At 40.8% G+C, this 16,320-nt stretch overlaps 1 protein-coding gene across 2 annotated transcripts in view; it reads left to right on the forward strand.

Moving 5' to 3' along the window:
• HERC5 (HECT and RLD domain containing E3 ubiquitin protein ligase 5) overlaps nucleotides 1-16,320 on the forward strand; it is a 40,891-nt gene that overhangs the window by 17,961 nt on the left and 6,610 nt on the right. For both annotated transcript variants that reach the window (XM_027116895.1, XM_027116896.1), the window contains exons 13-18: nucleotides 449-603; nucleotides 6,291-6,404; nucleotides 7,350-7,460; nucleotides 9,218-9,388; nucleotides 12,080-12,223; nucleotides 13,139-13,305. In XM_027116895.1, coding sequence (XP_026972696.1) covers nucleotides 449-603; nucleotides 6,291-6,404; nucleotides 7,350-7,460; nucleotides 9,218-9,388; nucleotides 12,080-12,223; nucleotides 13,139-13,305 — 862 coding nt within the window. The remainder of the gene's footprint in view (nucleotides 1-448; nucleotides 604-6,290; nucleotides 6,405-7,349; nucleotides 7,461-9,217; nucleotides 9,389-12,079; nucleotides 12,224-13,138; nucleotides 13,306-16,320) is intronic.

Consider the following 16,320-nt stretch of genomic DNA (forward strand, 5'->3'; position numbering starts at 1 on the left):
ACATTGTAAGCGATGAAAAGCTGGTTTAAAGCATTTTTCTTTTATACAATGCGGAAAGATGGTTTTTAAGAGTTAAAAACTCGTGCTAAGAGGGCAAAATAGAGTCGTGTAATCACAAATAGTTCTTAATCTGGTTTTTAATACTGTATGCTATTTCATCTGGGCAAAAAATGTGACTGATTAATTTTGTCTAGTTTTTTTTTCCCCCCAACAAATGAATTAGATCCAATCTGTGGCTCTCTTACTGTCAAGGCATTTTTTTGAGAACATTAAATTCTACACTTTCAATTCCGATTGTATTTACTGAAAAATTTATTACAAATGTGTCTTTATGACTACAATATATATGAAAATATTCCACCAGTTTCAGAAAATACTGACTACTTTTTACCTTTAAGAATCCAAGAAATATTACATGCTGACAGTTACTTACCTTCGTATCCCTCAGAGGAATATTGGGCATCTCTGCAAGAAGCTGCTTTCATCAGACTGGTGCAGATGTTTAAAACAGCCGTCATTGCTCAGCTGAATTATTGGGCTGGAACTACGGAGAATAACTATCACATTAAAACTCTCCTAGAAATGATGAAAAAGCTGCACAGGGTAAGTGCTGTTTTAGAAACCCATGTATCTTTATTTTGCAATAAAAATTCCCTTGGTTTCACCTGGCTTGAAACTTAAGCAGACTCTTACGAAACATGAGGTCGGTACCGTTATGTTTAAAATGTTGTTTTTTGTGAATTAAGTCATGCATATAAAGGAGTGTGTCTAGTATCCGTATACACTTTAAAGAAAAGTAGTAAAACAGACATCAGTGTAACTACCACCCATGTTAAAAAAGAAAACATTTCTAGTGCTTTAGAAATGCCTGTGTGTCTCTCACAGATTATACACCCTCACCTCGCGGAGGTAGCCAGGATCCTGGATTTTCAGTTAATCATTCACTTACGCTTCTTTATTTTTTTATAACCATGAGTATCTCTTGACACGATGCTGTTTAATTTTGCTGTTTCCAAAATTTCATATGAATCGAATACATGCTGCTTACACAACGTTCTGTTTTTTTAGACTCATCCAGATTAATACTTATGTCTGTACTTCATTTTCGCTTCTGTATCACACCATAGTGTGACTCTACCAGAATTATCCATTCCGGTATTGATGGATATACAGTATGTGCTATTTGCAATTCTTTTTTGGGGGGAGGGTTCCTCTATGAGAAAACATGCTACTGTCAACATTTTTGTACTTATCTCTCGGTGTCCGTGTGTCAAGAGTTAGTTTTTAGTTTCCATCCCTAATTCTGGAATTGATAGGTTGGAGGATATGCCTGTGTTGTTCTTTATGGGTAGTGACAAACTGTCTTCCAAAGTGGTTGGACCAATTTAAATCCTCTCCAGGAAATGATGAGAATGCTGTTGCCCCATGTCTGACTTTAAAATTGGGAAAATATTTTTAGTGCCATATTGAAATCGTGCCAAATTATGACTTTATTGATTGATTGACTGCCGAGTTGGGTTTTTGTTGCTGCGCACGGCTTTCTCTAGTTGCAGCGAGCAGGGGCTACTCTTTGCCGCGGTGCGTGGGCTTCTCACTGCGGTGGCTTCTCTTGTTGCGGAACACGAGCTCAGTAGTTGTGGCTCATGGGCTCAGTAGTTGTGGCTCACGGGCTCTAGAGCACAGGCTCAGTAGTCGTGGCGCACGGGCTTAGCTGCTCCGCGGCATGTGGGATCTTCCCGGACCAGGGCTCAAACCCGTGTCCCCTGAATTGGCAGGCGGATTCTTAACCACTGCGCCACCAGGGAAGCCCCAAATTATGATTTTAATTGTATTTCCCTGGTTCTAATGCATTAGAGCATATTTTCATGTTTATAATTGCAGTACTTGTTTCCTCTTCTATAGAACACCTGTCCTTTTGCTCAATTTAAATGTATTCAATTTTTTCTTATTGGTTATAGGAGTACTTTTTATTTGGATACTAGTCCTTTGTCAATTATATGTGTTGCAAATATCAAGTCCCAGTTTATAGCTTGTCTTGGTGGTTTTTGATGAACTCACTTCTTTTTTTTTTAACTTGTTGGCCACACCCCTCAGCATGTGGGATCTTAGTGCCCCGACCAGGGGTTGAACTTGAGCCCCCTGCACTGGAAGCGGGGAGTCTTAACCCCTGGACCGCCAGAGAAGCCCGAAACTTAGGTTCTTAATTTTAATGTAGATAAAATTTGGGGACTTCCCTGGCGGTCCAGGGGTTAAGACTCCCAGCTGCCAATGCAGGGGGCACGGGTTCGATCCCCAGTCAGGGAACTAAGATTGCGCATGCCACACGGCATGGCCAAAAAAAAAAAAAAAAATTTGTCAGTCTATTCCTTTATGATCTTTACTCCATGTGTTTTGTTTTAAACTTTTTTTTTCCTTCAAGGTTTTAAATTGTTACCCGGATCAGGGATCTGGAGGGCTTCTTTTTGGAAAGGACCAGATGGTAAATATTTCAGGCATCTGTGAGACTTTACAGAATAAGCAGAGGGCCTGATTTGGCATCGGGGGCTGCTCTAGATAGTCTTCTAACAGAGATGATAGCTGGGACCAGAGGAGGAGTTCAAACAGAGGCTTATACACCATATGTCTAATGTTTAAAAGATTAGAAATCTAGCTAACAACGTGTTAAATGAAATAAAATATACTCTATCTTCCCACCTTGACAAATAAACCTTCCTCATGACAGGGGAAGCCAGGTTTGAATTTCGAAACCTTGGCTCCTTACAGAGTTCTGCAGCGAAAGGGGAGGCTCCGACGGACCCTCCCCGCTCCCACCCCAGGTCCTCTGCGCTTCTCTTCCTTCCTTGGTTTTCTCCCACACCAGGGCTGTCACGTGGCCGTGTGTGGACACCTCAGCCCACGTCTCTGTGTTCCATCCCACCTCCCACAATAGCCATTCCTTAGCCAACCCTGGGGCCCTGAAGCCTTGGGGTGTGTCACCTGTGACACTTCCACTCCCCAAAGGGCAAGTGGAGGGAGAAACCTGTGGAGCTCCTGGGGCTGGCTTGGAGCCGTCTGGGCAGGGACTTGCGGGTCTTGGGTTCTGGAGCTCAGTCTAGATGGGGATGTGTGATGAGTGGGCTCCATATAGACAGGCCCCGTTGACCCTGCAGACCCCTTGTGGGAAGGGGCTTGGCTGGAGGAAGCCCAGAGCAAAGACCTTTAAGTCAGAGGGCAGAGGTCACTCCTGCCAAGGTCTAAAGGGAGTATTGAGGTTAGCTTTGCCTTTCACACGTTGGTGTTTAATCCAACTGAAAATTTATTTTTATTATTTTCCATATGAAAACAATTACCTAGCACCGCTTAACTGAAATTCTGGCCTTTCTGCACTGATAGGTCATGTGAACTGTCATAAAACAAGTTTCTGTGTGCGGGGTTCACGTACAGGCTCTTTTCTTACTGTTAATCATTTTATGGGGCTCTCTATTGTTTATACTTGCTAAAAGAAACACTCCTGTCTTGTTCTTGAAGTGAATCTTGGATATTTTTGGCATTTGGTTCTTCCCTATAAATTTTGGAATTGGCTTTTCAGGTTCTACACACACATACACAGATCTTACTGGGAATTTGATTGAAATTGCATTTAATCTGTACTTCACTTTGGGGAGAATTGATATCTTTACTGTTGTGAATCTTCATGGTATCTATTTCTTCTACTTATGAGATTATCTTTTAAGTTTTTCAATGAGTTTTTGTTATTTTACTATGAAAGTCTTGGATATCTTTAGTCAAATCTATTCCAGGGTATTTAACTTTTTTTAAGTTTTTGTAAATGGTATCTTTTAAAAACTATATTATCTGTTGTTGGTTTAACAGCAGATAAATGCATTGATTATAGGAATGCATTGTAAGAATGCATTGATTTTTGAATATTGATTTGTTTTCTTTTTCCTTTTTTTTTTTTTTTTTGGCCGTACTGTGCAGCATGTGGGATCTTAGTTCCCCACCCAGGGATCGAACCCAGGCCCCATGCAGTGGAAGCTCAGAGTCTTAAACCACTGGACCGCCAGGGAAGTCCCTGAATGTTGATTTTTTTAATAGCCAGTGAATTTGCTAAATTCTTGCATTATATCTAGTAATTTAACTGTAGATACTTTTGTGTTTTCTGTGCAGACAATCATATCTTTGAAAAACATAATGTTTTTTTCTTCCCAATTCTTAGGCATTTTATTATTTTCCTTTGCCTTGTTGCACTGGCTAGGCCTTCCTACCCCTAGTTGTTCAAGAGGAATGTTGAATAGAAGTCATAGTGATAGTAGGTGCCTAATCTTGTTGGTGATTTTAAAGGAAAATTCTGAATATCACTATTAAATAACATTTTTACTATGGGGTTTTGTAAAATAATCTTTCTAGGTAAAAGGATGTTCCCTCCATTTCTAAGTTGTTACACGTTTTAATTCAAAACAAGTATTGACTCTCTCCTCCTGAAATTCTACTTATTTTGTATGTTAGATCTTCTCGCTCTGTCATCCATGTCTCTTAATCGTCCTGTCATAATTTCCATCTGTTTGTCTCTTTTTACCCCATTCTGGATGATTTCTTCAGCCCTATCTTCCTGTTCATGAATTAGCTTTTCAGTGATTTTTGTCTGCTATTAAAACTGTCTTTTGGGCTTCCCTGGTGGCGCAGCGGTTGAGAGTCCGCCTGCCAATGCAGGGGATGCGGGTTCGTGCCCCGGTCCGGGAAGATCCCACATGCCGCGGAGCGGCTGGGCCCGTGAGCCATGGCCGCTGAGCCTGCGCATCTGGAGCCTGTGCTCCGCAATGGGAGAGGTCACAACAGTGAGAGGCCCACGTACCGCAAAAAAAAAAAAAAAAAAAAGAACAAACACTGTCTTTTGAGTTTTATTTCTAGTAGTATGTTTTTCACTTCTGGAAGTTCTCATTGGTTCTTTAAATTTTTTTTCTTGGTCATTATTTATAATTTCTGGGTACCTGAAGTCTTTGCAGGTCAGTTTTTGCTGTCTTTAGTTTCTGCTGAATCTTCCTCACGGCTCCTTCATTATCATGTATTTTGTGACTCTGTGTGTGTGTGTGTGTGTGTGTGTGTGTGTGCGCGCGCGCGCGCGCACCATTTTAACTACAGTTTGCCTCATGGTCTTGGAGTTAGGGTGGGGATGGGTTGATGCAGGAGTGGAGGAAAGAGCTTGTTCATTTCTAGGTTACCCTGGTTCACTCTAATGGTAGCCCTTTTGGGTCCCAGATTTATGAAGCAAGGTTTCCTAATTTGAACAGAGTCTGGGCTTTGTCTCCTTTTCTCAGCCTCAGCCATTGAAACTGAAGTTCAGGTTCACCAGGTTTGGCAGATACTCTCGAGGGAAGTACCACCTTCCCTTAGTTCTTGACCTGATTATTCCATCCAAAAATGTTGGTTTACAGTTTATCCTGTATTTATGGTTGTTTTCAGTGAATCAAAGTGCCTAATCTATCAAACTGCTTAAAAAAAAGGTCTGCCCTACTGCTGAAAAGTGATTCCTGTTCCTGGCTGTTTTTAAAGGTTTTATATAAAAGTGAAAGATCAACCAAAAAAATAATTCCAGGTCTTGAAAAATTGAGCAGTTTACTGAAGAGCTCAGGGAAAGTGTATTGTGATGAGCTTGCCACTTACAAAGAGAATTCCTAGAAATACTGAAGCAGCAACAGAAGAAATCTTGAAGGGATCCTGCTTTGCCCTTGGACTCTAACAGGCAGCGTCAGAATGTTTGTCAAGCTCCGCCCACACAGACCTCCAGCAGAATCCACGAAGACGACGCACCTCTTTCTCCATGACTCTGAGGCTTCTGAGGCTCTTGACAGTGCAAGGCTGAGATCAGCGGGGTCCTAGTCACAGGGATGAAACAGCATCCCCGTGCAGTGGCACTGGTCGGGGAACTAAGATCCTGCAAGCTGCACAGTGCGGCAACCGCCCCCTGCAAATTAAGAGAAAGAAAGAACGTGACATGAAGTATTGGGCCCCAGAGTAGTTTGGATTCATATTACACTGTATTTTTCTTTGCACTTGAGTTTCTTTAAAACTTCTTTATGGATTAAAAGTAGAAGTTTTTCATCATACCATCAATTTCTACTATTAAATCTTAGGTATTCTTTATGCTCCTGAAAGTTTGGGGCTTTGGCAGTGGGGGAATTGGATAGAACTTAATTCTGGTCATTAAAAGTATGTTTAACTTGCTGTTTATTCTGATAATCTAATTTATAGCCATTAAGCAAAATTGTCTTTATATAAAGAACTTTCTCACAGGTGGTGTTTTATTTAAGGTAAACCAGACTAAATGTCAGCTGCCTGAAAATATCTTCAAAGTAAATGAACTCACACACTTGCTTGATTTTTATGAAGATGCATACAGAAGGACCGTCTGGAAAATGGGCGCAGTAAGTATGGCATATTTAAAGAGGGTATTGATCGTCGGTAAGTTAATACAGGCACTCGTTCTGTAACTTTGTACGAATTTCCAAAACTTCCTGTACTCTGCAGAGCTGCCCAATAGAAATAGCAGGGTTTATGGGAAAAGCAAGGCAGACCCCTCAAAACCGATGCAGTTTTGTAGCCAGAACACTGACAGAAAAGTGCTTCCTACCTGGGGGGATAGCTCAGATCAACCAGGCAAGCGGCTGTGGACAGTGCCGCGAGATGAAAAATGCACAAAAACCGAAGGGTAGAAATCTCTCCACACCCTGATTAGAGGACCGGTGGTACTGAGATAACACCTGCGGGAGTGGAGCTTTGCTCTTAAGGTAGGTATAGGAGGCTCGGTAACTCACCAGGAGCCAGCAGGATAGGGCTGTAACTTTGGGGAGGGTTCCCTGGGTATAAGTACTCCTTTTTCATTTTCTTAAAATAAAGCTAAAGGGCTCTTGCTGCCAGTTCAGCAGCTAATGTGAGATTTTTTTCACCTTTTCTCTGAAGGTTCTAATTCTACTCCTAGCACATCATCCTTTGCCTGGGAAGAATCTTGTCTGAGCTAACCAGCCGTCTTCATTCTGTCAGTCCCCTGCTTACCGAATGCATCTGAACTAATTTCACGTTTCAGAAGTGCAGGTGGCAGCAGAACAGACTCTTTGGGAAAATGTCCAGAGTTTATAATTAATGGTGAAATTAAATGAGTACTGAAAACACTAGGTGTATATACCTTTCACTGATAGATATAAAACATTTCCTTAGAATTTTATATATCTGAGCCCTACTGACCAGCATTTTGGATTGCTTTGGCTATAAGTACTGAGACCTGAAACCATCAGGGCTTTAAGGCTAGGAAGTAAGGCGTAAGATTTCTCTGTCCTTTCATTTATCAAAATTGTTGTCATTTCCATTTTTAGGACACTTCAGTGGACATCCACTATCCTGTCATATTCAGTCATTTTCCATTTATCTTTAATATTCTGTCGAAAGTTAAACTACTGTATGCAGACTCACTTTTAAAAATACAGGTATGCATGCCTATTTCTTTGTTTTCATTAGCAAATCAAATGATGAGTACCTTTTCCAGTGTATAATAGAGGAGTGGTAAGGGAGCCACCCACTGGTGAAACCAGTGGTGGTCATAGCATTCAAGAAGCTTATACTCTAGTGAAGAAGGCTATGGGCTTCCCTGGTGGTGCAGCGGTTGAGAGTCTGCCTGCTGATGCAGGGGACGCGGGTTCGTGCCCCGGTCCGGGAAGATCCCACATGCCGTGGAGCGGCTGGGCCCGTGAGCCATGGCTGCTGGGCCCGCGCGTCCGGAGCCTGTGCTCCGCAACGGGAGAGGCCACAGCAGTGAGAGGCCCGTGTACCGCAAAAAAAAAAAAAAAAAGAAGGCTAGAGAGGCTGTCACAATTTGAGTTGGGTTGGCCTTGAGGCATATTAGGGCCTCAGTAGCAAAGGCCAGAGCTTGAGCCTAGCTGTAGGGCTTTTGCCTTGAGGTTGGCGCCGGTAGTCTTCTGAACGGTACTCAAAGACGCATGGCAGACGTGGGCTTGACTGGGATTAGCACCAGTATATAAGAAGGTCTAATCTAATGGGAAAACATAGTAGTGGGAATAGAGGTGACAGAGGATTCTTGAAATTCAGACTCAAAGAAACGGCTGGCTGTGATCATGCCATAATAAAGGCTTGTGAAAAGTATTTCCCTTGCAGATGTACTTACTGTCATCAGCAAGGGGTTTTGAACTTAAAACTGTACGCTTGAAAATGCCTCAGAAAATGCACCTCACTGCATTATTATAAGGATTAAATTTGTTGATCTAGGTAAAGCATTTAGAACAGTGCCTCTCCCAAAGTGCCCGAAAGTGTTAGCGCTTGTTGTCACTTCTATGCTGATATATGCATCTGTATATCTATATGCATGAATAATATTCAAATCTATGTCATAAAAAGATACCTTTACCTAATGCAGTTGCCATGATAAAACAAAATAGGAAATTGATTTATAAGTTCCAAGTAAGACCATTAATGAAACATTTAACAAAGGAAAATGGAAAGAAAGAAGGTACGAGAACTTGGTTTTGCTTCAACCCTGTAACTATTCTCTCTTGATTCTAAACAAGCTTCCGGCAATTTTTTTATAGAAATGGCATTTGATTTCTCTCTGTTTTGCTAAGAGACATAGACGTTAATGATCCCATATTGCCGTTTGGTTCCAGGTGGACGGTCTGTGTGTCTGTCTGTCAGTCTGTGGGTCTGTCTCTCTCATGGTAACTTCGTAGATTATCTGTCCCCTAAAATCTCTTGTCTGAGTTTTCCTCCTAGAAAAGGATATCTTTAGAGAGGTCTTTCATCCTGCGCTTTTCCTGCAGCAGGCTTCTTTTCTAAACGTCTGAATTCCTCTTCCTGATGAGAATGCTAGGTTTCAGCTCACTGCTTCGGCCTCACTAGTCAGTCTCTTAGCCTGTTGACAATCGTTAGTCGGTCCCTGAAGTGTTCACAGCTGTGTTTACAGGATACAGTGGTCCAGAGGAGCCCGCGGTTGGTCACCTTCCTGCTCACCCACATCAGCCCCACAGAGCTTTTCATTTCCTATGTCTCAAGTATCTTCTGCTCACTGGGGGTGAATACTGAATATATAGCCTGTCTCCAGGGGTGTATGTAGGGCCCTTTTCATAAATGTTTGTGGCACGCGCGGATAGTAAACCGAAGCGGTTTATTCTACTTTGTAAATTTCTACTTAGAGCAGACGGTGAAATGGAGTGAAACGTTTTTCTTTTCCCAGGAGAAGAGATGGCGAGCTTGCGCGTTTTTGGCTGGCATTGTGGAACAAGAAAGGTCTGAATGTGCTTTACTGCCCACCATTAATCTAACAGTCAGAAGGAGTCACTTGATTGAGGATGTTTTGAATCAGCTAAATCAATTTGAGAATGAAGATCTGAGGAGGGAGTTATGGGTAAAATATAATTCTTACTTAATGTTTTTGCCGCTAAGACAGAAAACATAAAAGGATGTAATAAGGGGCCTTACAGAGAGGGAATTATCGCCCTTTTCCGCGGGGGTTATCTGTATCGGAGTTCCCCTAGTTTTCCCCAGTTACCTGTGCATTCCAGGTGAGAGCTGTCAGTACAGTCTGGCTAACGAGCAGCAGGTGAAATGGTCGTCCTCCCCCCAACCTGATCAGGTAGATAGCCCAGTACTAGCCCTAAGAGGTCCATCCCCTCATGAGGCTTGACCAAGCCGGCTGGTCATCACCTTTTAAAGGTTCCAGTGAGATGGGGTTGACCCAGAGGAGAATTGAGAGTTTGTTTCTGCTCTTCTGCAGGAACCCAGATTGCTTTGTTGAAGAGAGAACATTCTCTTTATTGACTACATAGTTTTTTGAGGGTATAATTGTAGATATCACCATGTCCTGAGTATTCATTAATAACGATCTTCGGTTTAGCTACTATATAAATTGTCTTACTAATAGATATTTGACACAGAATAATAATGACTAGAAGATCTAATGAATGTTTTCCTTATGCCAGGAACTACTGTAAAAGCTTTACACTTTTGTAACCCTTTGACCCACACTGTGTAGAAGGTTCTGTTTTTCCCTCCTTTTACACATGGGGAAACTGAGGTGCAGAACCATGAGGTAACTTATCCCAGGGTGACACAACTGATAAGTATCAGAGCCAGGATTTCAGCCCAGCCATCAGGCTCTAGACTCTCCAATTAATCAAGACAAGTCAGGATTTTCCTGATAATATTTATTAGAGTGTTTTTGATTCGAGGCGTTAGTTTATCACTTGTCCTACTCAGATTAAAGAATGATTGACTTGACCAAACTCAAGATACTATTTTAAAAGTATAGAGTTTGCAGTTAGAGTTAGCATTTCTGTGTATTTTTGCACATAGACAATTTTTAAAAATCTAGTGAACACAGACTTCCCTGGTGGCGCAGTGGTTGAGAGTCCGCCTGCCGATGCAGGGGACGCGGGTTCGTGCCCTGGTCCGGGAGGATCCCACATGCCGCGGAGCGGCTGGGCCCGTGAGCCATGGCCGCTGAGCCTGCGCGTCCGGAGCCTGTGCTCCGCAATGGGAGAGGCCACAACAGTGAGAGAGAGGCCCGCGTACCGCAAAAAAAAAAAAAAAAAAAAAAAAAATCTGGTGAACTCATTTTGACTCTAAACTGTGTCAGCCAGCCAGTCCACTCAGTTATTTTAGTTCCACTTTTATATTTCATTCATCCATTTAAAAAATTTAGGTAACATTTGAATAAGCAGCTACTATTTTCCAGACTGTGTGAGACACTTTACCTGCGTTATCCCATTTAATCTTTCTGATGATCTCGTGGGAAAACACACTTCGTGAGGTTAAGGAGCTTGCCCACATAAAGGGGCAGGGTAAGAGGAAGGATAGAAGCACCAGCATAGAGCCGCAGGAATTTCTGGTATTAACGCAGCACGAAAAAGAAGAGAGAGATGAAAGCTTGAATAGTGCTTCATAAGAGAAAGCAAGGGAGAAAAGAGTGTGAAGAAAGAGGAAGTGGCCAGAAGTGTAAAATGAGTGGGTGAAATTAGGATGAGACGTGAGAAACTCAAGTCCTTGGAATTGGGGATTCACAGATTCTTGGTCCTCTTGGAGAGAAGCATTTAAGTAGAGAAACGAGTTTAGAAGTTGGTGTACATTAATCCCCAAAATTAGGCAACCAAATTAGAGGAAGCCAGTATTGTCTGTACTGGAAACAGTGGTGTTGAGATTTTTTTCTCTTTTAAGGATAAGGGAGACCTTAACATATTTGTAAACTGAAGTGAAGGATTCCAAGAAGGAAAGGCAGAAAGGAGAACAGAGCAAGTAATTGAAGGAGCAAAGATGGGTTATAATAGAATCATCTCGAGGAGGGATTGGTGTCAGCAGGTGGTGGGATTGCTGCCTCCTTATGGAATCAACAGCCAAGCCAGTAAATACATGTGCTCTGGTGTTTCAGTTTTTTTGAAAATTCTGATATTTATGATTTCTTTATGTTTACTTTCATTATACTTGATGTACCTGATGATTATAAAAATGATGCCAGTTGAGGTCAGTTTAGTGGTGAAGACTTCAGGCTCTCAGGTTTGTCACCCGTAGGATTAAGTCTCAGCAGCTGGGGACTTCCCTGGTGGTGCAGTGGTTAAGAATCCGCCTGCCGATGCAGGGGACACGGGTTCAAGCCCTGGTGCAGGAAGATCCCACATGCCGCGGAGCAACTAAGCCCGCGAGCCACAGCTACTGAGCCTGCGCTCTAGAGCCCGTGCTCCGCAACAAGAGAAGCCACCGCAATGAGAAGCCCACGCAGCACGACGAAGAGTAGCACCCACTCGCCGCAACTAGAGAAAGCCCGTGCGCAGCAACGAAGACCCAACACAGCCAAAAATAAAAATAAATAAATTTATTTTTTAAAAAAGTCTTAGCAGCTGTATAACCTTGGGAAAGTTATTTAAATTCTTGAAGCCTCATGAGCCTCCTAGAATTCGTAAGAAAATTCAATGCGCTAACACAAGTAATTTGCTTACCCCAGTACCTCCCAAATACTGGGGTCCACAAATAGTTATTAAATGAGATTTAATGCGTAGCAGTACAGAGCTCTGGAAGTGATGCATTATTTGCTCTGTTTCTTTAGGTTTCATTTAGTGGAGAAATTGGATATGACGCTGGAGGAGTCAGAGCAGAGTTTTTCCATTGTCTCTTTGAAGAAATGACCCGGCCAGAATATGGGATGTTCACATATCCTGAAGAGGCTTCCTACATGTGGTTTCCTGTCAAGGTAAGTCCTCTTTCCTTGGTGTAGGTGTTTCCTGAGAGAAAAGGTATGGGGATTTACCATAGAAAATTAGGTTGTCTAGACTGTTGTATTATGGGAGAGGAATTATTGATGTAATTATGGAGATAACTTTTAATTCTAAAAAAGTGATTATTTTCTCTAAAATGGGGGTCCTCTTGCCCTGGGTTCCCAAGTCCACACAAGAGAATTTAAGCAATATATATGTATTGACCATTTCTAGAATGTATAGGTAAAAATGAACCCTTCCTTTCTTAGGCACTCATTCTTTGTTCTGTTTCCCCAATGAATTTGAAGATACAGCCTATGAAAAGAAATTGCAAAAACTTTGTTTATAAGGATTACTGAGCCTAAGGTGTTTCTATTCCTGTTAATACTTTTATTTTTTATTGAAATATGTTTGACATATAGCATTGTATAAATTTAAGGTGTACCACATGTTGATTTGATATATTTATATTATAGTATGATTGCCATTGTAGTGGTAATTAGCACCTTTATCACATCTCATAATTATTTCTTTTCGGTGGTGGATAATTAAGATCTAGTACCATAGCAGGTTTGATGATTGTAATACAGTATCGTTATCCATACTCACTGTGCTGTGCTTTTGAACTCTAGGATTCATTTGCTACTCATTGCAGCTTTTCCGCCTGAACAACATCTCTCCTGTCTCCTCACCCCCATACTATTGATGCTTCCAGTAACCAAAACTGTGGCAGGGATTTAAATTGACTTAATAATTGAATATAAACCCTAAGTATTCTTATCTCAAGATTTTTCGTTTTAATTTGTGATTTGATTTTGTGAAAGGGGAGAAATGGTTTACCTAATGTAAATATTCCATTGTACTGGTAAAAATTCATAATACGTTAAGGTTTTTTTTTTTCCTCTTTTCAGCCTAAATTTGAGAAGAAGAGTTATTTCTTCTTTGGGGTTCTGTGTGGACTCTGCCTGTTCAGTCGCAATGTTGCCAACATCCCTTTCCCACTGGCTCTGTTTAAGAAACTTTTGGACCAAGTGCCATCGTTAGAAGACTTGAAAGAACTCAGTCCTGTTCTGGGACAGTAAGTTAACGTAGTTCCTTTTTCAGAACCCTGTCTGACATATATTTAGATAAATAATTAAACACACACATTCCAGTAGTATTTTCGTGTTCAATAGTAGCATTCTGGGTGTTTTAGACTGATTCTAACTTTGTCAAATTGTTAGATAATAATTGAACTTTCTAAAATTAAGAAAAGTTGGTTTTTCGTATAGTCGGTCCTCACTGTTTTCATTAACCTTTGGTTTATTTGAGTAGAGACAGTCATGACAGAGCACAGGTTACACCTTGGTGCAAAACCTGCAAGTGATGCTTATTTTATTTCGTTTTATTTATTTATTTACTTATTTATTTTAAAGAGACATGTTTTCCAAAGTTGTTTTTTTGTTTTGTTTTTTTTAAAATTTATTTACTTTTGACTGTGTTGGGTCTTCGTCCCTGTGCGTGGGCTTTCTCTAGTTGCAGCGAGCGGGCGCTACTCTTCGTTGCGGTGTGCGGGCTTCTCACTGTGGTGGCTTCTCTTGTTGCAGAGCACGGGCTCTAGGCACGCAGGCTCAGTAGTTGTGGCACACGGGCTTAGTTGCTCCATGGCATGTGGGATCTTCCCAGAACAGGGCTTGAACCCGTGTCCCCTGCATTGGCAGGCGGATTCTTAACCACTGTGCCACCAGGGAAGTCCTGATGTTTATTTTAAAAGTTGTTTTATGTCATCCTCTTTAAAATGAAAACTTATTTCTAAGTTAAAAGACAAGCCACCACCTCACGAAACATATTGGTAACATATAATAGAAAGGGTTAATACCCCTGCTGAATAAAGCGTTCCTGCACATCCATAAGAAAAATTGACAGAGTATACAAGAAAGTAACCTACAAAAGAAGCAATAGAAATGGTTCGTAAATTAAGATGATCACGGATAATCATAAATTAAGTGATCATGGAATGCATATTAAAGTGAGAGGCTAATATGGACTTCAAATTGACAGTGGTTGGAAATACTGATGCTGCGTAGTGTCAGCAAGGATTTGGGAGAAGGTTCACTCTGATATCAAGAATTGTGAGTGGAATTAATTGTAAATTGGTAACTCCTTGTCAGAGAGCAGTATGGCAGTACAGTATTCCCCCTTATCTGCAGGAGATGCGTTCCAAGCCCTCCAGTGGATGCCTGAAACCGTAGATAGTACCGAATGCTATATATACCATGTCTTCTCCTATACGTACATACTTAGGATAAAACTTTATTTATAAATTTGGCACACTATGAGATTAACAATAACTAATAATAAAATAGGACAATTATAATAATATACTGTAATAAAAGTTATGTGAATGTGGTTTCCCTCTCTCAAAATGTCTTACTGAGGAAATCTAATGCCTTTTCCATCCTAACTGAGCACTTATCATGCACTGTGGCCATAACTTTTGCAGTTGGAGGTGCAAGAGCAAACCAGCATGAATTTCTTTTTTCTTCTTTACAGTTTCCCAGATAGAAGATTCTTTCATACTGTAGGTCCTAGCCACCTCAGCGTCTGATTTTTTCTTTCCTTATTAAGTTGAGAACTTTCACCTTTTCACTTAAAACATACAGTTTACGGCTTCTCTTGGGCCCATCCGAATTGCCAGCATCACTACTCTTGCTCTTTGGGGCCGTCATTAAGTAAAATAAGGGTTGCGTGGATGCAAGCACTGTGGTGCCACAGTGGTCACGAGGCAGCTACTGAATGCCCAACAGGTGGGATACGCTGGACAGAGGGATGATTTACCGCACAAAGAGGGATGGTGAGAGATTGCATCATACTACTCAGTACGGCCTGCAATTTAAAACTGATGAATTATTCTGCAGTTTTCCATTTAATGTTTTCAAATTGCAGTAGACCACAGATAACTGAAACTTTGGAGAGCAAAACCATGGCTAAGAGGGGACTACTGTGCTTAGAATAAAAAAAAACATGTTTGCTGCTTTGACCCAGCAATTCTACCTCTAGACATTTCACATTTAGAAATAGGCAATCGTGCAGATATGTCTCCTAACGCACATTGTATTAGATAGTTTATAATATGTAGACTACCTAAATGCTCTTCAGTGAGGGAATTAATGTTTTTGGTATATTTATGCAATGGAATACTGTGGGGATTTCTAAAAGAATGAGAACAGTAGTATGATTCTGTTATTATTATTATCCCTATTTTACAGATGAGGAAACTGAAAGGGAAGAAAGTTAGGTAACTTGCCCCAGATCCCATAGTGACAGAACTATGGTTGGAACACAGACACTGGCTCCGGAATCCAACTATTAATCGTTATACTTATTATACTAGTAAGATAAGGACAAAAATATTGAAAGCACCAAATTTGGAAAGGAGTAGATAAGTTTGTCATTTTTTGCTGAAAACATTGAAAATGACATAAATAATGCTTATGCCTAAGAAGATTTAATAAACTAAATAACTTAATATACATAAACTGAATAAAGACCACTAAATCCATATTAGCATTTCTCAAACTTTTAGGTCTTAAGACTCTCTTAAAAATTAAGAGAGGACCCCAAAGAGCTTTTACTTATATCGGTTACATTTGTCAGTATTTATAATATTAGAAATTAAAAGTGATAAATGTTTTAAATACAGGAATACATGCTCATTCTGTTAGCTGTCACATAGCCTCTGGAAAACTCTGTTCTGTACTCATGACAGAATGTGAAGGAGGCAAGTAACGTCTTAGTAGTAGTATGAAATTAGTTTTGACCTTGTGGACCCCCCTGTAAAGACCTCAGGGATTCCCAGAAATTGTTGGTCTTGGTTATGCTTTGAGAATCCCTGATCTCTATATTCAACAAAACTCCTATTTTAATCCCAGCAGGCTTAAAAAAAAAAAAAAAAGGCTGATTTAAAATGTATATGGATGAACAAGGGGCCAGGAATAGCCAAAAATAATTTGCAAGGTGAATAAGGATGGGGAGCTTGGCCTAGCAGATATCAAGAGTCATTAGAAAGCTGTATTAATTAGGGCAGTATGATATTGGTGCAAGCTTTCCAATG

This window comes from Aethalodelphis obliquidens, unplaced genomic scaffold (assembly GCF_003676395.1).
Source record: "Aethalodelphis obliquidens isolate GAN/ISIS:26980383/991018 unplaced genomic scaffold, ASM367639v1 scaffold17, whole genome shotgun sequence".
In the NCBI taxonomy this organism is placed as follows: Eukaryota; Metazoa; Chordata; class Mammalia; order Artiodactyla; family Delphinidae; genus Aethalodelphis; species Aethalodelphis obliquidens.